The sequence below is a fragment of the Oryza brachyantha genome, chromosome 8, assembly GCF_000231095.2.
Source record: "Oryza brachyantha chromosome 8, ObraRS2, whole genome shotgun sequence".
Lineage (NCBI taxonomy): Eukaryota > Viridiplantae > Streptophyta > Magnoliopsida > Poales > Poaceae > Oryza > Oryza brachyantha.
The window spans coordinates 4,662,164-4,688,879 of NC_023170.2; the positions used below are offsets into that span (position 1 = coordinate 4,662,164).

The following is a 26,716-nucleotide window of genomic DNA, read 5'->3' on the forward strand; positions in this document are numbered from 1 at the left end:
CCTAATCAATGTTAGGCAGTGTTTCAATTGTAAGTAGAGGGTATAGCGAGACTAGTCTTTTGTAGAGAAAATTCCTAATGTAACCTGTGTTTTCGACCAATCTCTTTTAGGTTATTGAACTTCGTCTGATCATTACACGTCAAAAACTTTTTTACTTTGATCCTTCGTATACCAATTCTGCTAATTAATCGTGAGTTCGCCATTAATTTTTTTTCAAAATAACTATATTGGACATGTCCCGTACCTACTATACATAAGAAAAACAATTCTCACCTTCAGAAAACAGATTCATTTAAAAATGGGAGAATTATTGGATCACAAAAATGGAAATTGAAATCAAATTTTTTAAAATAAATTTGAAATCATGTTTGATGAAATTCATACGATGTTTTTACTATAATTTAAACCAAAAATAAATAATATTTTTGGTTTTCAGTTTATCCTTGAAACACTCGTATGGATTTAATAAATTTTGTTTAGTTTACTTGAAATTTTGCATAAAATAATTTATCACATTTGATTCTATTACATTAAAAGTAATGTTTGTGACGTTGGTACTTATGTAAAAAAGGCAAAAAATTACACCTAAATTAGTGACCCTTATGAAACGTCACTAATCGTTTAATGGTGACGCGTTTTGTGTGGACGTATCATTAATCTTATTGCCTTACCTAAACACGCCACCAATGACACCATATTGGTGACCCTTCACGTCACTGTGGAGCGAAAAACATTGGTGATGCTTATGAATCAAATGGGTCATTATTGTGTTGGGTAAGTAATTGGTGACCCTTTGACATACAACACGTTACTAAGAAGCTTTTCTAAAGTACCCATGTTTTTGCAACAGTACATCAAATGTTTTATAGATTATTTAAGAAGGGTAAATTTGTATTCTAAAGATGAAATAAGTTATTAATAACATGTAGAATGATTATTTTTTAACACTAAAGGACATGAAATAGTTGGTAAAAAAACAAGATAGGTGTTGGGGTGGCAGGTTCACTACCACCACCATCATTGCTTTCTTTCAAAGTAGTATAGATAATAGGAAAAACCAATAAAAGAAAAAAAGAAATAACAAGAAAAGCTAGGAAAGGGCCGGGCCTACGCATCCACCTCACCTCCACGTCATCTCCGATTGTGCCGTCCGGCTGTCTCCGCCGCGCCTGTGCCGGCCGTTGGCCTCCACATGTAGGGTTGAAAGTGATTTGGATAATTTCTGTCCGACCGGATCGTTTTTCGGATTCAGATAGCTTCGGTCGAATGGTTCCAGAAATTTTCGGATTGGGAATCGAATTCGGATTTTTTTCTTCGGATACGAAAACCAATATGGTACAGGTGATATCCGTCGGGTACTATCCGGATTTTTTTCGGGATATCCAGACCTATGCATTAACCATTCAATCAAATCAGCTCGACTTAAAGAAGTTTATCCCAACGACCCAACTAGTGTTATCCTTAGCTAATTCTGACTAACTGGCTTCAAGCAGTCTAGTCATCCACGACCACACAACGGCCACGGATATTTCTTTTTATAGTATTAGTAATCACTTATATTTAAAAATATTGATAAGTTATATACTTATATTAAAAAATAATAAGTTATATTTTTTCAATGATATGTGAAGCTTAGTTTAAAAGGTTTTTATGTTCCGATTAATATTCGTCACCGTATTCGTTTCGATTCGTATTCGCTCCGTATTTGTATTCGATAATATTTGATTCCGTTTTCATATCCGAGTTTCCGATTCCGATTTCGATTTCGAAAAAAATATGAAAACGAATATGATAGAGCTAGTTTCCGACCGTATTCGATCCGTTTTCATCCCTATCCACATGGCCTCCATGTTTTCTTACATATTTAAATAGGTATTACCTCCGTTTCATAATGCAAATTGTTTGACTTTTTTGGTTGCAACGTTTGACAATTCATCTTCTTCAAAAATTTAGCACAAATATAAAAAATGACAAGCCATGCTTAAAGTTCTTTTGATAATATAAGTAAGTCAGAAACAAAATAAATGATATTTCTATAATTTTTTAAATAAGACAAATGGTCAAACGTTAAAAAAAAGTCAAACATAAAACGGGGGAGTACATATGTGAGAACAGTAATACAGGTATTTTTTTTAAAATAAAACCTAATGATCGACTCATAATGAACTAACTGAATAGGTAGAAGGAGGTCAACATAAAACGTATAGGCACTTAACAGATGTGTCTAATTGTTTAAATTAAAGGCAGCTCGGGGATTGAGTAAACTTGTAGGCGTTTCATCGTCTACGTTTGATTTTAATCTATTTTTCAGTTGTATCTTTAAATTATTTAGATGTGCTCTTCTTTCTACGGTTTATCAGACATATATAGCTGAAAGCAGGGATGGATTTAACATGAGGAGGGGGACGAAGCACCTGCTGTCCCCGTTAAAGCTATTGGAGTTCCATACGAAGACCCCCTAAAATTTTATAGCAAATATCAGTAGAAAGGAGGCTACCTCCTAATCTTATTGGCCAGATCCGTAACTGGCTAAAAGCACGTAAGCATCGTCATTAAAAAAACCACACTGTACTGCATTTTGACGTCGCTACCGTACTCCTGAAATAATGAATTAATCCGGCTCTGGTAGACATGCATACCCAAGGTATAATTAGGTCATTATTAAGATTTAGATATTATTGTTTGAGTTTTTCATAAAAATCCAAACAAAATATTTATAACTAAAATTGTATATTTGTATTCTTAGTCATCTAAGTCAATGCTGAAAAATAAATCAGTGAAACTAAGGGCCTATTTGGAAGCACTCCAACTCTAGAAAATCAACTCCAGGATCAGCAAATCCAGGATTGGCACTCTAGGATTAACAAATCCAGGATCCCGAGTACATGATTGACAAATTCGTGTATCCAACTCTAGGAGAAGAAGAGCTTGGTGAGATATGACTTTTTTTCTCTTTTACTGTAGCGAGTATTTATATTAGAGGGATCACGAAGATTGGGAAGATCCATTTCGCCATCCATGAAGGGCCACCGACAACGGAAGGGGCGACGACGCCCTAGGGTTTGGTGGTTAGGGAGTGAGGCGGGGTTTGGTCGTCACGATGAACAGTACCCCGTGAACAATAACGACGGGAGGGGGTCATGTTTTACTTTTAGCGAAGGGGTACATATGTAATGGGTGGCATTGGGGGTAATTATCCCTCAATTCCATATTTAGGTTGATAAGATTGGTTTTTGGAGCACCTCTGGAGGAGCTCTAGCGAAAACATGAATGTTGGCCTCTAACTTCAGGATTTTTTTGGATTCGGAGTTTCTAGAGTTGGATGTGTTTAGCAGTAAAATGTTGGAGCAGAGTTAAAAATGTTGGAGTGGAGCTGTGCCAAACAGGCCCTAAATTTAATGTCGAAAATTTAAATTTTAACTAATAAGCATAAATATAAGAAAAGATGATAATTTTTCCCAAAGCTGGCTTGCTAGAGCTATATATACAAGAGTGTGCCGACGTGCTCACGTCGTCGACGCCGGCCGGCTTAGCTCGATCTATCTTGCTGTGAGCTATGACTAACACGCCGGAAGTAGTTCTGGCATCGGGAGGAGCGCCGCCGCGGCACGACGGGCGAGCCGCAGGGCCCGTCGCGTTCAAGGACGCCTTCGCCTTCGCCTTCGCCGCCGGCGACGTCGACGCCGCCCCTCTGGAGCAGTACGACGCCGTCGTCTCCGCCATGCCGGCGCGCGTCTCCCACGGCACGAAGATGCGGCAGAACCAGGGGTACTGGGTGCTCGACGCCTTCGCGCGCGGCGCCGTCGCCATGCAGCGCGGCGGCTTCGCGCCCCGCGCCGGCGACGTCCTCATCGCCAGCCTGCCCAAGTCCGGCACTACGTGGCTCAGGGCCCTTGCGTTCGCCACCATGGCGCGCCGCGCGTCCCCGCCGGCGAGCCCGGACCACCCGCTCCGCCGCCTCAACCCGCACGACTGCGTACCTTACCTTGACATGCTCTTCGCCGTCGGCCGTGGCGCCGTCGTCGACGCCCTGCCGTCCCCTAGGCTTATGGGCACGCACATGGCGCTCTCGCTGCTGCCGCCGACGGTGGTGGACGGAACCTCCGGCTGCAAAATCATCTACATTTGCAGGTATCTCTCGCCCTGCACCGGTGAATGAACGAGAACTATAGCTGCTAGCTAGCTGGCAATCCAGCATATTTTTTCCTTGTGACTTTGACCATCAATATTTCTAGTAAAATGATTTACGAAATTCGGTAAGTTTGGGAAATTTTGTAGTATTTAAGACAAATGAATGCATATAGTACAACTTATAGTTTTCTATGCAATATATAGGCAAGAAGACGAAATCTAGTACAAGGTTGCACGCACTTATGCTATAGCTTAATAGCTACGTGAAGTGAAGACAAATTAATATGCTTTGGGTGACGAGCATGAATTCTAACCTCTCCAGAGGATATCACTCATCGGTTTCTCGAATATAACCTGTTATCCAAATAGTCATCAAACAATATGAAAAACTTAACGAAGTTAGATCAATATATGATATATTGCTACACAAACATGCAAATTAAAATATAACTTCTACAATCCATAGCAAAAATAACAAATTAAACTATAAATAGTATATACATACTCACAACCATATATTTGTTATTTTTGTTATGGATTATGAAGTCATATTTTAACTTGCATGTTTGTGTAGTAATTTATCACATAATAATCTATCTTCACACATTTTTTTCATATTTTTTATTCTTATTTGGATAACATGCAATAGACGAGGGGACGTCCACTCGAGAGTTTAAAATAGTTTCCCGTTGGATGACTAGTACTCCCTCCGTCTTAAAACAAATCAACTTTTCAGTTTTTAGATACAATGTTTAGCTCTTCGTCTTATTAAAAAAATTACGATTAATAATTTTATTTTTATTAGATGATAAAATATAAATAGTGTTATATGTGTGACTATTTTTTAAAAAATGTCTTGAAATTTTTTTAAATAAGACGGATGGTGAAATGCTCAACACAAAAATCGAAAAGTTAGTTTTTTAATCGGACGGAGGGAGTAGCTGTTACTAGTATCAAATATGGGGTATATATATTTCGCTTATTAGCTACTGTGTATAATTAAAAGCATGGGATGGCACAGAGATGAACTCGATCAACCTAATTTTGTTGGCTACTTTATAAACGTACGACGGGATTGGACAGATCGACGGGCTCCTCGACCTAAGTAGTACCACCGTTACCTAATAACTATATTTTTCGATTTATATGTCTCATAATTGGCTATTCGTCTTATTTAAAAAATTTATAAAAAACTTAAAAAAATTAGTCATGTATAAAATATTATTCATGTTTTATCATATAACAATAATAAAATTATTAATTAAAATTTTTTAAATAAAATAAAGAGTCGAAACATTGTATCTAACAATGAAAAATAAATTTAATACGAGACAGAGCAGTAATAACCAGATGTAAATTAATATGCACACGCGCCAGTATAACGCCTTGTTTATGGAGCTTTAGTGTATGGGACAAAAAAGAGAACCTACCTTTGTTGCCCCAAAATCTAGCTTAAGAAATAAATGTTTCATTATTTGTGAACCAAGTATGTTTACCTTCCGTAACCAATGTGTGATGACTCAACAATATACACCCAACGTAGAGTAGCATAAACGGTCCAAATTCTTGTTACAAAACTCTGAGGCTCTCGGTAAAAGAAAGGTAATTTTGCCTACTGCATGTGAGACTGAACAAACACAAGACCTCGAAAAGGTTAATTAAGCTAATTAACTGCTACGGATATTCAATTTCCCATATGCTCGATCGCTAACGTGTAAGATATGCTAGCTCGTCCTACGATCAGCGCCCGGTCTTACCCCATCTTCTCGCTTCTACTTATATTTATAAATTAAAGTTTAAATTTTTAACTTTAAATTTAAAGTTATTTTGATGTTTTTTCACTAAAGTTTATTTTCCAGCATTAGTTTTTATATCACTAATAATACGTATATAAAAGTTTTATTCATAAATTACTTTTTACTTGCAAATATGTTATTCAATTTTTCCATAAAAACTCAAACAATCACCCACTATGGAACAATGTAATTAATCACAGCCCGTCCGTAATAAAAACAAAGAGAATAAGCAGCTGAAATATACGGATATGCCGGTCTTTCCATAAAATAAAGGAGCACTGCTATTGACTTGTCATCACCTTAAAAAACCACAGCCGTTCGGATAATTAATCGGCTAATTAAAGGTATCTTGGTATATAGTTAATCTTCATCCAACACAGTACAACAAGCTAGAGCAAAGTGACAACGTTCAAACCGCTATATGCTACCTCCGTTCCGTAACGCAAGATGTTTGACTTTTTAGTTGTAACATTTAATCATTCGTCTTATTTAAACAATTTACTACAAGTATAAAAAATAATAAGTAACAAGCAATGTAAATGATATTTTCATAATTTTTTGAATAAGACGAATAATCAAACATTATAAGAAAAAAGTCAAATATCTTACATTATAAAACAGAGGGATTATCTAGTTTGGCATTTGATTTCTTCGTTATGTACTTCTCTGATTTTTCAAGCATACATGGTGTTTTTAAAGTATAACTCTTTCCGCTCCAAAAAATGCACTATTGTATACGGCAGGGATCAAAAGGATGTACTGGTCTCCATGTGGCATTTTCTGAAGCGCAACGGACGACAAGATCTGTCCCTCCAAGAGGTGTACGATTCTTTCTGCGAGGGCACCTGCTTCCAGGGACCCGTGTGGGATCACATCCTCGAGTACTGGAAGGCGAGCAACGAGGACCCGGCTAGGGTTCTCTTCCTGCGATACGAGCAGGTGCTCCAGGACCCGGCCGGCACGGTCAGGGAGCTGGCGCGGTTCGTCGGGCAGCCGTTCACCGGCGCTGAGGAAGACGCCGGCGCTGTCGCCGACATCGTCGAGCTCTGCAGCCTGGAGAGCCTGAGGAGCCAGCGGGCCAACCGGGAGGGTGCCCAGGGTGTGTTTGCCAAGTTCTCGCACGAGTCGTATTTCAGGAAAGGGGTGGCGGGGGACTGGATGAGCCATATGAGTCCTGAGATGGGAGAACGACTCGATGGTATTCTCCGGGAAAGGCTTGATGGCTCGGGGCTCGTTCTCTGAAGCATGAACACACTTATTTAGTCTCGCGTGCAAATTTCATCCTTTAATTTGTGCCCGTTATTTTATGTCTGGTTGTGTCACAAAATTAAGTGCTTCAATTGTTTGGTTGCATGAATTTGTCGATGTTTACGATTGTAAAAGAGTTACAGTTCTGTAGTATTCAGGGAACCAAACAAGCCCTTTCTAATACTTGCAACCAGAATATATATGTGAAGTTCTCAAGAGCAAATTCGATGGTTTCTGTGTTTTGTTCCATCTCCCGAATGCCTGCCTGGTCAAGCTTGGATAAATGCTAGAGTAACATTTCCTTGGCTCATCGCTCGAGTTCCGAGTCCTGAGTCCCGATGGCGTGCAGCCATCACCCGAGCTCCCGGGCCACCCGTTGTATTCCCCCGCGTTGTAATTACCATTTCATAGTAGTTATTACCGGTTGGCGTCCATGATTTTTTTCTGTAAGAATTTACACGTTAAATTTATATCGATTCCCACTATGCATTCGGTTGTGTATCTATCTTCCTAACCGTTTATATGTACAAATAGTTACCCAATGTATATCCAAACATAAGGCAGAAGAACAAGAGGCCGAGCAAGGAAAGCCACCTCCACACCACACGTCCGCAACCACCCGGAGCTGTAGAAAAAAGGAGGCAAGACAAGAGAAAGTTGAACAAGATAATGAACAAGACATACATCATCACATATGTTGGTGGTTCCGAGAAGCCTATGGAGCTAGAGATAGTGCAACGCACTGGTATAGGAGCATAGGCCAATAAAATGATAAAAATGGGATCTTGTCTCTGAATGTGTGGAGTTAGTGTACATGGTTAGAGTTACAGAAGAGACTAAAGTATCGCAAGGGCATCGAGAAGAAAGGATAAGAGTGTGCCCTCAAAACAATGGGAAACCAATGGAGAGGATGCAAGTTCAAGATGAACAATAAATATGTCCAACAGAACAATACTTCATACAACGAGCTCCCTAGCAAAAGCGAACTTAGATGAGTTCATCATGAGGATCATCAGTTCATCACTCTAAAAGACCTCGCAAGGAGCCAACAAATGAGCTAGCTAAGAAGAACCTTTACACAAACCACCTCCTTTCTAGTAGTTACGACAGTCATATCCGCAAAAGGAGAGAAATAGATGGAAAGTTCAAGTAGGAAGGGAAACCGCTGCAGGTGGACGTCTTGTGCGAATCTAACTGGAATTGGGTGTGGGGCAGAAGCATAGGACATGTGATGGAATCTAGTATGTTGATCGTCGATGACCCCTAGATGCCTAGCTAACGACCGCTTTGAGTAACCTAGAACACCACGACAACATCAAAGGCATATCATCCTCCACAAGCTAGCAGGTAGGGTTCCAAATCGACTCCTCACACTACAAGAAGCAGGAAAGATACAAAGATAATATAACTGAGGATATCAAGGAGAAGATAGAATAACACTTCGAACACTTGGTGGAGCATAATTTAGGAGTTGTGCTGGGGTAGGGTGGTCAACTGTAGCGTAGGGTTGGGTCGGTAAATGACTATGAAGGAGCCAACATCCTCTTGATAACATCATTGCTTGGACTCATTGAATGCTAGTTGTCTTGATTGGAAGGGCTGAGAGGACAACACCCTCCATCTCCACCAACAAACCCTCCATCGGCTTTGCTTATGCCATCTCCACTAATAAGTCCTCACATCACGCTAACTACCAAACAAGATGAATCGATCGAACATGACACACCGCAGTCGACACTTTCCATAGCTCTTCCCCTTCCCCTAAAGATCGGGACAACAAAGATGTGGCATCATTGGCTCATCTCAAATTATCAAAGTGCATATCATCCTACGACCTGAGGAGCACAAACTTCAACAATCATTAGATTATGGTCATCGTATTCATGGGAGAGAAAATCCAAATGACAAGCCCCAAGAAATGCCATTGCGGGTGCCTAGAATTTTGTTCTAGGCGAGAAGGATGATATGCTGAATTCATAATAGAAATGTTCAAAACAAAAAAAAAAGAAATACTCAATATCTTGTTTCAGCAAGATATTGGGTATTTCTAGCTTTCCTTCCTTCAAAAATTGCTATATGTTAGTAGAAAAGCCTTATCTATTAAAAGATGGAACTTCAAGAGTAGCTAGGTCTAGAGGGAAGTTGTGAGCATTACGTTCGTGCATTACTTCCGTACCAAGATTAGCATGGTTGATGATATCAGCCCAAGTATTTATAACATGACCTTTGGCTAACTACAAATTGGTTGAAATTGAATCCGTTTAGGTTGAAAGCCATGCTACTAATACCTAAAGCGCATAGTGAACCATGTACCCCCTAGAATTACAAGTGGTAGAAGCTCTTCCTTCCGAAGGCAACAATGGCTACATTGCCATTGAAAATGGGAAGACTGAGAAATGATACTTTAGGTCCAGTAGGAAGCGGATGAAGGAAATCATAGCGAGGTTCCCGCCAAATGCCCTCATGCCTAAAGAGGGTGGCATGTTGTGGTTCAAATCCACTAATCCGGTTCGGTGCCTTCTTTTTGAATTTATCAATAACTATTTATGTTGGGTCATACCTTCGGCACTAATGACCACCCCTCCTACCATTAGTTCTATACCCGGCAAAATTAGGGTTTCTATGGTACTGATTGATCAATCGATGAATCTAAATGTAACTAAAAAGTTAAATAGTATGAAATGAAGGGAGTAACTAATTTCTGTACGTTTAATCTTTTCATGCTTGTCGGAGATATGGGTCCAGGGGTATCCCCTGTGTAGTTGGCGCGTAGCAGCTATGGGGCTAGGAACTCCCAGGCCCGAGAGTGGAGGGGGTTGGACCCTAGTAAGCGCGTGCCCCTGGGGTCAGGCCCTGAAGGGTGACCAGTCGAGCGGAGGGATCTGGGCGCTACCGACCCCCGCGGGGCATGACTCACGTACCATAGGGCCCGTTACGCGGCAGACACAACCCTGGCGCCCAACTACCACATTTTTTGCGATGGGAGGGGGCCTGATGCTTGCGCCGTCCGCACGATGAGCGTGGGCGTGTGCCAGCGCTACATTAAATGTAGTGCAGGCGCGCATGCGCTCCCCGTTCGCTCTACACAGAAAAAGAGGCAAAAAGCGGACAAGTGTCCATGACAGGACAGCGACGCCCCCGTCATCATGGGGATGGACTGTTCCCACTCCATCACCGTCTCATTTAATGTGACGGACAGCTGCGGGGAAACGAGGGCAGCTGCCCCGTTCGGACCACTGGGTTCGAATGACCGCTGGTCCCAAGGTCTAGACACTGACCGATGGGACCGGGCAGGAGAGGCGTGGCCGCCCCCTCCGCTGGCCTTCTGACTGATGGGTCCAAGCGAGGACAGCAGGACTGCCCACCACACCTACTCTCTATTGGATGAGATTGAATAGGAGCTGTGTGACACCAACAAATCGCCCCAGCGTCGACCGAACGTGATGAGGAGCTATTAGCTTTCGCGTAATGATAGCATGTACATCCGTAGTGGGTAAGGTCATGACGATTGTGGTGTCCCCTTACTAGTATAAAAGGAGGCCCTGCCCAACCATTAGGGAGGAGGACCAAAAAAAGACACATAGGAGAACATTCCTCAGAAGCTTGTAAGTATTTACTCAGATATTGCTCAAGCAATAGGAGTAGGGTATTACGTATTGCGGCGGCCCGAACCTGTATAATTTCTGTTGCGTACTCTCTTGCTCACAGGGCTCCTTCGGACTCAACCCTGCACCCCTGGGCCGAACTCACAAAGGGGGTTCAGTGAACTCTGGCTCGAGGAGCTTAGCCTCCAATAATGTTGTACTCAAAAATTTAATAGTATGAAATGGAGAGAGCAATTAATTAAGTTCTATATGTCTAATCTTTTGGGGCTATTGTATAACTGATCCTATTTTGGAAGCTAACTGCCGATTTGACCCTATTTTTTTCACTTTGTAGTTTTGACCCTGGTTTTCAAATCTGAAGCAGTCGGTTGACTAGTCTGTTAAGCGAGTATAACAGTGTTAAATGAGACATAAATGGATGTTTTACCCTTGTATATTTGATCCTACTTTATAAATGCTTATTGCATATTTGGCCAATTTTTGATATTTGTCCCTTATAACAAATAATTTAATTATATTATTTAATTTATGTTTAATACTCGAGAGAAATTTCACTAACATTTTGACTGAAGTTTGATTAAATTGACAAATTGTACTTAAAATTTAAACTAAATTCAGATCAAAATTGAATTAATTTAAACACAATTTTGACATGGTTAATTGCCTAATTTTTTAAAAACATTAACAGCATATTGCCTTCAAGCATAATCATCTCGATCGGCCGAAACGTCGAGAGCGTCATGGCGACGCCTGGGTGCTCCGCCATGCGCGCCGCGTACGCCAGCGCCTCCCCGGCCGGTCGTCAGGCCCGCCGAAGAAGAGCATCGCGACGGAGACCTGGCCACGGTCGACGTGGACGGCGACGGAGCAGGGCGCCTCACGGAGAGGACGCGCTTGTTGATGGCGTGGTTGCCGGAGGACGCAGAGAACACCACCTGCTCCGTCTGCTTGTCGCCGGAGTCGAAGAACCCGCTGCCTCCCCTCCGCATTACTAAGGAAAGACCCCAGTAAATTCAGCTCCAATCCAACAATTGATCGTTGTTGCCTTTGCAAGCCAATCACACGGTCAGAATTAGCCAAATATCAGTGCAGCTCGACAGCTTCTACCCTTTGCTTGATTGACAACTACGAGGCGGTTTGCAAGCTTAAAAATCATTCACATTCCTTGCACACACGAATATGCCCGCGACGGGTTTATCTATCTCGTACAGTCATGCGCATGGGGAATTTTCTTGGGGGCAAAACTAAGCAGCTTCCGGATCTGAAGAAAAGGCGAGGAAGCGTATGCACGTGACGGACGGACGGATGGACAGGGTTCCACTTCCCCTTTTTACCATCCCTACCACTACCACGGTAACCGTTAGCGCGGTTACCATACGGTAATCGTAGATACCTTAAAAACCACGATAAATTTAAAAATCAAAAATTTAAATTCAAAACCGTGTGATATTCACGGTTACCACAGGTTTTGCGCGGTTACTGCGCGGTTTCATACGGCAACCGCGGCTAGCACTTTCCAAAACAGTGCATGAGAACGGCGGAAACCGTGCAAACCGAGTTGTTTCGACTGCAAAAACCGCGGTTACCGCGAGGAAACCGCGGGGAGAAGAAGATTTGAAAAAAAAGTGAGATGTCAAATACAAAGGAAAAAACTTGAAAAACTGAAAAAATACAAAAAAAATAAGAAAAATATTTTGTGACTATATTTGTAACATTTAGGACATGTTATAGGAAACAAGCAAATTTTTACATGACCTTTTCTAAATTCACCGTTATATCATCCTTCACCAATTAATTCACATCAATAATGAGTAACGACAACTTCATTTTAATTGTTGTGTCACAAATATACCTACTACCCATTATTACAAATAAAACTATTATGTATGTATTAATATGCACAAATAATTTTCCTCCATGCATATTTTTCTTATAGTATATTTCAACATTATGTACAACGTGTATCTAGTGTAAATTAATAATGACTCAACAACAGGATATTATTAACCATCTTCTTACGAAATATTATTTGTAATAGACTATTTTTAAATTTTTCCTTTGAAATTTTCGGTTATGATTTTTAATTACACCGAAAATACTCATTTTTCATGAATTTTTTTAACAAAACTATACTATATCAACCTATATAACATATATTTTTTCTATTAAATTTTCTCAAAAGTTTTAAATTCTCCTAAAATTTAAACTCAAAACCACAGTACATACCGTAGCGCACCTCGGCTGTAAGGCCGGGGTACCGCAACGGTTACCGCTCCGCTGCAAGAGGGGCGGGGCGGGCCGACCCGTACTCTGTACCCTCTAGCCCATTTACCATGTGGGAGTGTGGCCTGCCCTCTTTGTAGGGACTGTGGCCGGCCCACTTGGAACCGGGCCGGCCCAGTTGAAACTCTGCACAGCCTGCACTGCTCGCCACACACGACTAGCGTTCTCATGGTGGATGCAGACTTATCTAGATCGGTCAGAAAAAAATACTGAATTAGTGAGGTTAATGTCGTTAGGAACAAATACTGAGTTATTGCTAACATAAGACTGTTCAGAAAAAACCAATGTTGGAGACCACAGCTTATCAACAATTTAACGTCGTCTTCTCCTCAGAACAAATACAAGTCCTCAGAACGTGTAGGTTCCTAGATACTGGGATGCAAGTTCCAAAATAACTGAAGAAAATGTAGCAGGCAAATTACAAGATCCTAGATACTGATAGTATCATTCCATTGCATTACAATATCATTGCATTGCATTGATATGCATATATATATATATATATATATATATATATATATCTTAACCGTTCAAATCAAATAAAATCCAGTAACTGCATTAGCTGGGGTTGTGTCAGCTAATGATGCATATATATCTCATCCCAGTTCAAACCAAATTAAAATGGCATGTACTACCCAGATCAAACAAATGTTCACAATACAAATAATATCTAATTCAATTTCTTCAGCAGCCGATGGCAAGTGTTCCCGTATAAGTGGAAGAAAATTGCACCCTCTTCAAAAGAGGTGTCATGAGTTTTACCCAAGCCAAGAATTAAATAAACAATGTATTAAAAATAATTTGTTAATTAAAGTTTAAGAGAAAACCCGGTGTAATTTAATTTAATTTAATTGGAAGCTTTTCGGATATTCTAAAATATTCCGAAAGCATTTTAAATTATTAACAGGATTTAAATTTGAATTGCAGTCAATAAAATTTACTCAAATAAACTTAATAAAAATTGGCAAAATTGGAGGCAATTTCTTTTTTTTTCTTCCTTTTTCTTTTCTCTTTCTCTTTTTTCTTTCTCCCTTTTTCCCTTTTCTTTTTCTCTTTTCCTTTTTTTTTCCCTCCTGACCGACTCCCCTCTGCACGATCTCCCCTCCCCCTGCCGCACACACATCTCTCCCTCTCCCCCCTTGTGCGCCACCTCCACCCCACCCTCACAGCCGTGCAGCCCACCTCCACCTCACGGTAAAACAAATTCCTTATCTATTACTACTCTAATTTTTATCCCTTTGAAATCTTATCTATTCCCTTTTTATAAGAGATGGATAATTAGATTTATCTCTAGCTCCCCCTTCTTATCCTGGCCTCTTTCCCCGTCTCCCTCTCCCGTGCACCTCTAGCCGCCTCTTGTGCCTCCGCTACAGCTGTGCCACCCCCTATCTAGCAGCTGCGCAGCAAGCCGCTAGCAGCCCTGCTGCATCCCTGTTCGCAGCAGCAAAAGCCGATCTAATCTATTGTCGATCTCAGGTTCGCATATATTTTATTCTTGCGAATCAATCTAAATTAATCTACCGTTTAATTGTTTAGGTTTTCTAGCCAGACAGCGAGGAACAGCCGCATCCGTCGCTGATCTCTCCACCAAATCTCAGGTTCGCATATGTTTTACTCATGCAAATCAATCTATCATTAATCTACCATGTAATTGCTTAGGTTTTCCAATCTAATAGCTAACGGAAGATTGATTTATGGTGCGGAATTCAATTTCGTACGTGTACTTGATTTTACGTTAAAGTCGTTTAGTTTTCAGTTTAGCGAGTCGTTAAATCTCGATTTAACGGGTCGTCTAATTCCCGTCGTTGTTTCGCTAACAGTGCACGGTTTCACGTTTCGGAACTAATTCGTCATGCGAATCTATATTCGCGCATGTTTTAGTTCTGTTTTGCGAGCACATGTTCTGTTCGCGATTTCCCGAGCCGCGACCCAACCCGCGCTCGAAGTCTCTATCACCTCTCTCGGCCCATCTCCTTCTCCTTTCCTTCCCTCCCCGCCGGCCTGCTAGCACAGCTTCTCCCGGCACATCTCCCTCCTCTCCAAACTTCCCTCCCGCTGGGCCAGCCTAGAGGTCGTAGCCCATTGGCGCCCCGGAGTCCGGTTCACCTCCCCCTCTCCCGGGCACCGACAGGTGGGGCCCACCTGTCGAAGGCGTCTCCCTCCTCTGTCCGTCTGCTCGCGCGCGCGCTAGCCGCGCTTCGCGTCGATCTCACCGCCACCATGGCCGTGTGCCGCTCGGCCGCCGCCCTTCGCGTCCTCCCCGCATCCGTCTCGCTGTGCCGCCTCGCCGTGACTGTCGCCACCGCGTCCCGCGCCGCTAGCCGCGCCGTGTCCTCGCTCCCACGCCACCATCGCCCCGCCGCCGATCGATCTCGCCGCCTGTTGCCGTGCGCTGCCGCCCACCTACGTCACCGCCTCCGCCTCGTCGACGCCGACTCGCTGCCGCCCTTCGCGCCGCCGGTGAGCATCCCCTTCCCCTCTCCCTCCTTTTTATTCCCCTTCGGCCGATGCCGCTGCCACCCGATCCTGATCCCGCCGCCGAATCCGTCGTCGAACCCCGCCGCATCTTTGTGGCCGCGCGTGCCTCCCTGCCGCCAGCCGTTGCCTGCGCCACCTTGCCAAGCCATTGCGCCTCGCTTTGCGCGCGCCCGTGTGCACGCCGCGTTCCCCTGCCACGCTCTCCAGATTTCCCGCGCCGAAGCCGCCGCTGACTCCAACTCCCCCGCCCGCAACGGCCGACACCATTTTTCCCGCCCGCAATAGCCACCACCGAATCCGTCGCCCGATGCAACCACCCCTCCTCTTTCTCTGGTGCTGCTAACCACCTCCCCGCCCTAGCCGGTGCCGCACCCCTATAAACCCCCTCTCCTTGCCCGCCGCCGCGGATTCCCCGCACCGGCCCAACGGTCGGGCCGCTTTTCCCGCCCACGCCGCGCAACCAACGCGCGCGCCATGCGCGTGCCGCGCCGCCGCTACCAACCACCCCCGCCCTACACGACGCCACCGCCTCTCCTCTCCCCTTTAAAATCCCTTCCCCACGGCTGCGCCGCCATTTTCCTCCTCCTCCCACGCTGTCACTTCCGCAACTGGTCCGTTCACCGCCGTTGGGCGCCATCTCCTCCACCACCAGATGCCGCTGCCCACCGTGAGCCGTCATGGCGCCGTCGTCGTCGCGACGCTGCCGCCATCCCGTCCCCGTCGACACCCACGCCGCCCCATCGCTGTCGGACACCGTCGTCGTCTTCCTGCCATCACCACCGCCTCTCGCCGTCCCACCACCCCGGTGAGCATCTCCTCCCTCCTCTCTCCCTTCCTCTTTTTTCGCCGCGCGTCACCGAGGGCGTGCGTGCGCCGTGCATCGCGGTCGTCATCTGGCCACACCACCGCTGCTATCTCGCCGTCGTCGAGCCCACGCCATCACCCGAGCCGCTCGGCCGACGCCATCGCCTCTTCCTCCTTTCCCGTCCTCTCTTCCTCCCGGCTCGTGCTCGCGCGTCGACGCCGTTGGTCCTCCTCGTCGCCGCCTCCTTCGTCCCTCCCAGCGCCTTCTCCTTCACCTCGCCGTCGCCACTCCTCGGCCGTCGCCGGCCCTCCGCTCTTTCGCCGGCCATCGCCGGTGCTCCCCGCCGCCTCGTGCTCCTACTGAACCTCCCCATCGGCCAAGCCGCCTCCCTCTTCCGCCTCCCCTCCGTCCGCGCGCCGTTCACCGTCGCCGTCGAGCGCCGTTGCCGCCGTCGGCCATGCGTCTCCTCTCTTCCTCGGCCAGCGCCTAACCGCGCCGCCCCTCGCCGCGCCGTCGGTCGTCGCCGCCGTCCGCTGCCATCGCGTTGACGTCGCCGGCCACCGCTCGCGTCGCCGCCCCGTCGCCTGCCGCCTGCCGCGCCGTTCGGCCAAGCGCTTGCGCTCTTCCCTCCCTCCTCTGCTCTCTCCCTCTATCAAGTGGGCTCGGCCTGTCGATCGCTCTCTCCCACCGTGGGCCTCACCTGTCTGTCCATCTCTCTCTCACTGGTCCGTGGGCCCTACTCGACAGCTTTCTCTCCCTTTCTCCCTTTCCCCGTGGACCCCACATGTCATACGCTTTCCCCTCTCCTTCAGTCACTGACTAGTGGGTCCCGGATGTCAGCTTTCCTTTCTTCTTGCTGACGTCATGCCTCCGGTTAATTGCGCAATAATTCAATTAAGGTTTTCTGTTTAGTTTTAAAACACAGTTAATCTTCTAAAGTCCATATCTAATTCATCTAGTCTCCGTTTAGGCCCATTCAAGTTTCATTAAATCCAGAAAAATATCAAGAATCCATTAAAAATAGTTTATTTCTCTGTTCAGTAGTTTTATAGCCTGTTTTGCTTATTTTTCCTTGTTTGTCGTAGATTTGACCCTGTTGAAGCGTCGTTCGTTCCCGAAGTCATCGCCAAAGTTCCTCGTGGGTCTAAGCAAGTCAAGTGGCACCCTTCTTTGAACATATTGAACCTATGTTTATAAAATTCCCCACTTTACATTCAAACATGCATTACTTTATGCAAGTTTACTTTATTTTATTTATCTATTGGGCATTTACCTTTATATTCATTGGTTCCCACTTATTATTATTGTCATCACAGGGTTAATTTGACTAGAATTAGGGTTAGTCATGCTTAGCCATGCTTAGTTCAACTAGCTCACCAATTATTTAATTATTGATTAGACTTTGATAGACATTTAATGGTTGTGATCATTACCCATTTCCCCGATGTGGATTAATGACAACTAAAATATTATTTATGGTGGGCTGTGGGTGCATGGTTTTGAGAATCGTGCCCATGACAATTAAGGACCGGTTCTCGTGAAACCCTGGAAGTCTTACACGTACTAACCACAAGCTAGAATAGGCAACGGTGAGACTCGTAATCTAGTTTGTCCCTATTCGACGTACCAAGGCAAGGGTGAGCATGACGGAGTATGGACGGGCACCTGTGCTGCTTCCGGATTCACCAAGGCACAAGAGTGGACTGCCCGACTTGGTGTAAAGGAGAGGGTGAAACCTGAAGTGCGGTGCGATTGTCTAGGGAGGGTTAGGTGAAAGGTCTTATCATGGTTTCCGTACTGAGTTACGTTGGGGCATGGTAACATGCTTGGGAGCCATGTCTTGTGGGTAAAGTTGTACACCTCTGTAGAGTAAAACTATTTGAGTAGTCGTGCCCGTGATTATTAGGCGAACTGACAGATTCACTAGAATTAGTTGAACCTTTTATAATATGATTAATCTTGGAATTGGTTTGACCCTGCGCAATGTGGTGTAACGTTGGCAGTGGTTTGGGTCTGTCGCAACGTGATTTAACGTTGGACAGAGGGTTGACTCTGTTGCAGTGTGGTGTAACGCTGTACAGTGGTTTGGGCCTATTGTAACGTGGTGTGACGTTGGACAGTGGATGATTATTTTAAATGTTTACATACTTTGTATTCAGTCTATTTTATTTACTGTTTTGCTAAATTACTGCAGTTTTATGCAATTTAACCTTAGCCTATCCTTGACACCCTATTGCATTCATTATTCTCCTCTCTTGGGTATTACTTGTTGAGTACGGTGGTTTGTACTCAGCATTGCTTAATTTTTCTCCAACCAGAGCAAGTGCCAGAGTTTCAGTCAGAAGGTTGTTTCCAAGGTTGAAGTGAGGTTCAGTCCGCCGTCGAGAATGTCTGTGGTGTGGAGCCGTCATTGCCAGCTGAAGCTGACGATTAGATGGTCTAGTCTTGTTTTTCTTTTCCGCTGCATTTCGATAGATAACTGTTTTTATTTGTTTTTAAGTCATAGAGCTGTGTATTGATTTGTCATAGCGTGTACTCGGGCTAATTCCTGGACCGAGATTAATGCATGCTATTGTTCAGAAATTTGGTGTAAATTGCTGGGCGTGACAAGAGGTAATCCTGAAGAGAAGCAGTGTAAGCACCATGAAACAATACAACATTTTGTTTTCGGAAGAACTAATAAATCTCACAAAGAAAAACTTGCCTTGGTTCTGATGGATGCTTCTCTTCATCATAATCTACTTGCATGACATCATAAAGATGGCATATTTCTCGCAGTGATTGATCAACTTCATGCATGTCTCCTTTCCGACTTCTCCATATTTGTGTAAAAAATTAATAAACAAAAACTTGAATAAAAACTTGTGAAACAGTATAAGAAGGCATAGCACATCTTTTCGCCGGATGTGAAGCAAATGATTCATCCAAAAAAAAAAATTCTAGTGACAAGAAATTTACCGATGGTAGCTTAGCTGGGGGAGACCACGGTCACCGGCCGGCGTGGTTTCACCAGAGTGAGCTTGCGGCCGGCGCGGGCGAGCACCTCTCCATCCACCCAGCGGGCTCGCGCGGTGGACAGGCCTTCTCCTCCACCACACCCCAGCAGCCACAATCGTCCGCCGCCGCCGTCCGCCGAGCACAGACTGGTCGAGGCTGTCGGGGAGCACGGAGGCGTCGCATGGCAGAGTCCACCACGGTCGTCGTCGCCACAGCCGCTGCTGTCCGTCAAGAACGGATCGGTCGAGCCCGCCGTAGCCGCTGTCGCTCGCCGTAGTCTCAGCCACCTCACCATGTGCTCAGCGCGAGGCCTCACTATACCCTAACTGTAAATGGATCCGGTCTCACTCTACCCTAGAAGTTAATGGGCCGGCCCGAGAACCTTTTGGGGCCAACCCATCCGATCTAGGCCCCCTTGCAGGCTGAGTTACCGCGGTAACGGAAAATGCTCACCGGCGGCAGCAAAGGGAGGGAGGAGGCCGCGGAAGCAGCAGACGGCCGGCGCCGGCTCCTCATCCTCTCGTGCGTGGAATGGGAAATGAGATAGGGTTAGATGAGGGTGTTTTATCTTTTCACGTGTCCTTTTCTCTTTTTTTCTTACTCCTCATGTACCTCAACAGTATACCTACCTTCCACTTAGGATGGTAGTAGTGCAGTAGGAATCAGTCTCACCGTTGATTTTTTATGTCCATTTTAGTTATTTGCTACCCTCTTATGAAAGGGCAATTAAGTAACCATGCTCACACAATGAGATAACATGGCAGATGGGCTAGATAAGATTGCTCGTTAGGCCCAACAATCTTGCTTCGCATGCCATGAATTTTTGAGCATGCCATCTTGATTTTTTTTTTCAGCATACCATCTCCAAAACTACAGTCATTTGTTGATTCAATAATTCATTGAAAGAAACTTTAAGCACGACTTGTTATTTTTTATATTTATACTAAATTTTTGAATAAGACGAATGGTCAAATGTTACAACAACAAAAGTCAAACATCTTATATTATGAAACGGAGGTAGTATATAACATTTCATTGGAGTAAGATACTAAGTTCAATTGCAAAGAACATTGTTTCAACTTTGTTCAAAAGCTAGCACGGTGGGATGAAGGGATGGATCCGGAGATGAGGCAGGCTCGGTGCAGCGCTTGCAAGACGAGGAGGCGTTGGTGACCAAATCATCTGGTTGACGGACGGTGGGCGGTAGAGTTAGATCATTCTGATGTTCATTTGCATGGGACAGGGATTAGAGAATTAACAAACCGTTTCATCAAATACATAATTACCGCAATGACATGTAATCTTTTACCCTAAATACCTTTTTACTGCACCTACTACACACCCTGATGGATGTAGTAGAAATGCATCTTGTCCGTCGGATATGATATGATGGAAGGCTCTTGTCCATTGAAAGGTACTCTAAAAAAATTCCTAATAGTAGGGTCAGTCGGCTCTTCAAATTTGAAAACCAGGATCAAAACTGTAAAATGAAAAAAATATGATCAAATCTACAGCTAGCTTATAAAATAGGGTCAGTTATGCAATAATAGCCCCTAACGAATGTAGGATCGAACAAGATCAAACAAACCTATCAGAGGGGGATGAATGGTAGAGAAAAAGAAAACCCAAAAAATCTTTCTCGGAATAAAGGATTACCTCTGTCGAAGAAATTGACGAAGGCTTGCTACCTTGATCGCGTCGCTCCTGTGCCGCTGCTACCTTGATCGCGCCGCACATGTGCCCATTGGATCGCGCCACTACTATGACGTCGATCAGATCGTCGGAATCCAAAAAATCACCAATAGAAGAAAGCTGAAAACTTAGATTGAATAATCTTGACTTTATTGCATCAACTGGTATTTACAAAGTGCACCAATAGCACTCTTATCAAAAACGTCGATCTAGAATCAACAACTAAATCTCACAAAAAGCACACCGAAAACATACCCCTCGGTACCTATTTATATAAAAAAAATCTATCTCCAACTAGGAATAGGACTCAATCTCTCTATCTCTATTTTATAAAGTAATTCAATTTACCAAAATTGAATCTCCTTCTTTCTATCTCCAAAGCTCGGACGAACGTAGCTGTTGCCAAATCAAAAAACAGCATGTTACGAATTTGCACGTACGGCTCAACGCTCCAACACGGACGCAGAGTCCGACTCGTATGCTGCTACAGTACCGACGGTACTGTAGCGTATGCACTGTAGCACATTTTTTTTTTCCTTATTCCTTCGTCCGTTTATCTCTAAATTTCTTCTTAATTTCTCCATACGCTTTCACACATAGTATGTGAATTTCGTTACACATCCATCCCCATACAATGTTTTTTCACCGTGTGTCACCTTGTATTTAATATCGTCATCCGACATTCTCGATTATCTGGACCTCAGCTTCTCTCTCTAAGCCTAGTCATGATCCCGCCGTCGTTGACCGATACTGACCTCCAAGTCACCTGCACACATAGAAATAAACCAACCATTTCAGACACATATATCGTAACCTGACCCACATTAATCACACACACTCGCACCAACACCTTAGTTGTTTCCAAACCAAATTCAATTTATAAATCAAATCGCAAGCCAATCATTCATCAGAAAATATTAATTATACATATGATCTTACAACGAATTCTCCCTCTTTGATGGTGCATCATTAATAAAGTGGTCTGTGCTTAAGAAAACAACATCATCGGTTACATTAAAACCGGAGGGAGTAAATCGATGGTTGGACGAAATTAATTATGGTCTGTCTTCTTCCTCCCACTCAATAATTGTGATTGTGCTGTGTATATATGGAAACAAAAAAAAGTGGTTAGTGAGAGAATTGAGAGGGAGAGCGACGGTAGGAGTAGGACAAGAACATCTCAATACAAGATCACACGTGTTCGTTCTAGCTACGACATAATTGGACTAATTAACTTGGTAGGCGGATAGGTGTTATCAACTTATCATATGGATATATATGTATCGCGGATGGATCTCACCCATCCAATAAATTTTTAATCTGTCACAAAACGGGCCGGCCGGATCCAAATTAACCATTATCTTTTCCGGACTAAATGAAACATATTAGAGCATGTACAATAGCAGACTATAAAATATATTTTAAAGAGATAAGAAAGAAGAGAGAGCAGTGAGCTAGTAATTTATAGCTAGCTAAAGTATGGACTCTAAGACACAGTGTATGTATGACATGTGAGACCATGTATTAATATTTTATAGCTAACTATTATACAAATTAGCTATTAGATTGATTATAGATGTATTGTAACTAGTAGTTGGCTATACTATTTAACTTGCTCTTAAGCCACATAAGTAGCTCATCCACATTAAGCCGCAGGTTACCTTTTCATGACTAAAACATTAATGCTGTAAACGGGATGGGACGGATGAAGTACTATTTATAACTTAGCTAATTGTTTTAGATAATGGGTCCCTTTGGTAATCAATCGGGGTCTAACCCGCGACGAATTAAACCGAATGTATGTGCATATATAGATAATTATACAACCTGTCGTCACTTTTTGGGTTTATTTTAGCTTAAATAATTTATTTAAGTTTGAGAAAATTTATTAAAAAAATGAATCAAACATCTATAACATTAAATTATTTTTATTAAATTTACCATTAATATAGAGTAAATTTGAAAGAACTGTGATTGTATTGACTAAACTATCAAAGAACTATAAGCAATTCCATATAGCTCCAACGCTTATGTGCGCAATAGTCCAAAGGTACAACTTTGTTAACCTAATGCTGCTAACACGATAAGCTCACATGTCATATAAATAGTATTTGGTTGCGGTCAAGCAGTGAGACACGTAAGCAATCCAAGTCTCTATAATAGATTGCCATGTCATACTCCACGTCATCACACCTAGGCAGTAAGACAAGCTGATCCACCGATACATTGGCCAGAAGAAGGTTTGTTGTTCTAAATTAAGTGTCTCTAGTTACATGGATTGCTAAAGTGTACTTATTTTATGTTCAAAATAGTGCTATATTGTTTTATAAATTTAGTTAAATTTGGATAAAGTTGACCGAGACAATGATAACATGAGTTGTAATACGAAACAAGGGAGTATATAAGACATAATTATATTTGTGGTAGACTGGTAGACCATAGCGATGATTAGTAATCAATATCTACTAAACTATTTTTTTTGCAAAAGGTCCTCTAGCCTAATGGTTATAAGGGTTGGTTATAAGGGTCTTGGTAGCACCTAACGTCCTGAGATTTTCTAATGGCTTTGTGCTTTTAGAGGTAGGCGATGTTCCCGCTGATCAGACTTCGGAGATACTCATAGGGGTATAATTTGCGTGCGTTATGAGCGTTTGTGTTGGACTATGTTCTCTCAAAAAAAACTCTATTTTCTTTAAAAAAATTAAGAGCGTGGTAAGTAAGTTGACTGAATATTAATTATTATTTTCAACATATGCTTGCTGCACGAGAACCACATTGAGACATAAAAAGGAATTAAACAATGCCGAATAATTTTGGAGTTCTTTTTGCTGAATGCGAACCTCGAGGGAGAGACATATTCGATGAAAATAAGGCCACATAATCCTAATCCATGTGGAATGAGTAATGTACCATTATTTTCACAATCCATATATATACTACCTTAATCGGAAAATTAGTAAATTAATAATGTCGCATAGTAGGAGTATATTGAATTACATATGCGGCGCAAAATCCTGTTTGGAGGCTAAAGTTGCAACTGCATGCGATTATTTGCTTAATTCATGCGAATTAACAAATAGGCCAATGCAAATAATCAAGATTTGGTACTCTGCGATTTGTCCAGATCCGTTCCATGGAAACGTCACCATCTGCATTTGTTTATCATCCAAAATCAAGATTGGGTACTTTGCGAATCCTCTAGCTCGAATTAATGCTGAACTTTTTTTATTTTTTAAATATTTTAAATAAATAATTTTATTACTAGACCTCCGGCGAATCCTCTAAAACGTATATTGTACACGCTACTCATGTGTGTCTTTTCTATCGAGAAAATTCCTAATGTAACATGTGTTTTCGACCGATCTCTTTTAGGTTCTCGAATTTCGTCTCATCATTACACGTCCAAAACTTTTTTACTTTTATCCTTCGTATACCTATTCTGCTAGCTAATTAATCGTGAGTTGGCCATTGTTTTTTTTTTCAAAATAACTATATTGAACATGTCCCGTACTTACTATATACAAGAAAAACAATTCTCACCTTCAGAAAAAAGATTCATTTGAAAATGGGAGAATTATTGGATCACAAAAAATGGAAATTGAAATAAAAAATTTTAAATAAATTTGAAATCATGTTTGATGAAATTCATACAACGTTTGTACCATAATTTAAACCAAAAATAAATAATATTTTTGGTTTTCAGTTTATGCTTGAAACACTCGTATGGATTTAATAATTTTGTTTACTTTGTTTGAAATTTTGCATAAAATAAATTTATCACATTTGATTCTATTATATATATTACATTAAAAGTAATGTTTATGACGTTTGTAAATAGAAACATGGTACATACGTGAGAAGAGTAATATATATAGCTATTTTTTAAAAAAAGTGAAGTGTACCAGCGGTCCCTAAACTTATGTGCATGTGTCATCTAGGTCCCCGAACTCTCAAAATGCATTTTTAGATCCCCAAACTTGTCCGGGAGTGTCATATAGGTCCAAACCGGCTTCGACTCACTCCATCCACCGACGTGGCATGCTACGGTGGCGCCTACGTATTGGTGGGGCCATGTGAGTCCCACATGTCAGTATCTCTCTCCTCCTTATTCTTTTCTTTCCCTTCTCGTAGGCGCTACTGTGGCATGCCACGTCAGCGGATGGAGAGGATCAGAGCTCGTTTGGACTTATATGACACCCCTGGACAAGTTCGGGGACCCAAAAATGTATTTTGAGAGTTCCGGGACCTAGATGACACATGCACAAAAGTTTAGAGACCACCGGTGCACTTCACTCTTTTTTAAAAAAATAAAACCTATGATGATCGACTCATCGTCAATTAACTAACTGAATAGGTAGAAGGAGGTATCATAAAACATTTAGGCACTTAACAGACGAGTCTAAATTAAGGGCAGATCAGGGATGGAGTAAACTTATAGGCACTTATAGGTATTGAAAGTGTATCTAGCCCCTAAACGAAGTTTTGGATGATTAATGACAATGCTAGCCAAGCATGTGTGCGCTAATGAGTTGTGATTACAGAAAAGATGAGAGATCATTTTGATTGAAGGATTACTTGATCAAACTTAGAGCATGAGTGACCCGAAGCGACGGCTCTATGAAGACGAAGGCGCTCCAAGGCGTATTTTATTATTTCTTTTTGAGTCGTAGGAACTCCGTACTACTAAGAGGGGTCACTGAAATTTCTGCATGCATCCTGAAGTAAGCCTAAGCCAAGTGGAGTAAGTTCAGGTCCAGTTGTAGCCTATGCTGTTTTCCTGAAGCAGGGACAGGACGGTCCGGTCCTTGGTCCAGTCCTTGGTCCGGTGACAGGACGGTCCGGTCCTTGGTCCGGTTTCTGCTTGGTCCAGCCCTTTGTCCGGTGACAGGACGGTCCGGTCATTGGTCCGGTGACAGGACGGTCCGGTCCTTGGTCCGACCCCTGCTTAAGTCAAGTGTGTGGATGGTCCGGCCCCAAGCCGGACAGTCCGGTGGCAGGACGGTCCGGACCTTGGTCCGGCCCCTGCTCTGAGTGAGTGAGTTAAGTGTCGGCCGGACGGTCCGGCCCCCTAGCCGGACAGTCCAATTAGGTTTCTTTTCCAACGGATAAGTGATGTCTGCCAGCCAATAAAAGGGGCTCTTGAGATCTAGCCATTGGTGAGGCTTTCTGTTCGAGTTTTATGGTTGCTAGGGCAAGTTTAGCACCTCTCAAGCCTCCCCACTAACCCAATACACCTCCTAGAGAGATTAATCGTTGGATCATGTCTTATAGAGAGTGTTAAGGTTAGTGAGTGATAGAGTGTTCATTCTCGGGCGTTGATGGATGCATGTGGAGTCAAGGTGGCCTATTACTCTTGGAGATTGATCTCCTAGATGGATAGGCGTCGCCCGCGAGCATCCGATTCGTGTGGATCGCCCGGGAGCAAGTTGTGAAGGTTGGTACCTAACCTCCACAAGGGAATAGGTAAGATTGATAGTGTATTCTTGTGCTTTCTCATTGAAGGCTGCAGGGTAGAGCGAATTACAATCTAGGGCTGGGCAAGCCGCCTTGATCTTGACCTTGGTGGTCGATCGAAGGGGTTGTTAGCCCCTAGTTGTGAATTCGGAGACCTGTGTTGGCCTTGTGGGAGAAAGCCAAGAGAGGAAAAGGATCGAGAGAGATCCGCTCGTAGGAGCGCCTCA

At 43.2% G+C, this 26,716-nt stretch overlaps 1 protein-coding gene across 1 annotated transcript; it reads left to right on the forward strand.

Moving 5' to 3' along the window:
- Positions 1–3,556: 3,556 nt before the first annotated feature.
- On the forward strand, positions 3,557–7,169 carry LOC102713763 (cytosolic sulfotransferase 8-like). The gene is made up of 2 exons (XM_006659897.1): positions 3,557–4,131; positions 6,671–7,169. Exons 1-2 carry the CDS (start codon positions 3,557–3,559, stop codon positions 7,167–7,169), a joined length of 1,074 nt encoding a protein of 357 aa, XP_006659960.1.
- The last annotated feature ends 19,547 nt before the right edge of the window (positions 7,170–26,716 follow it).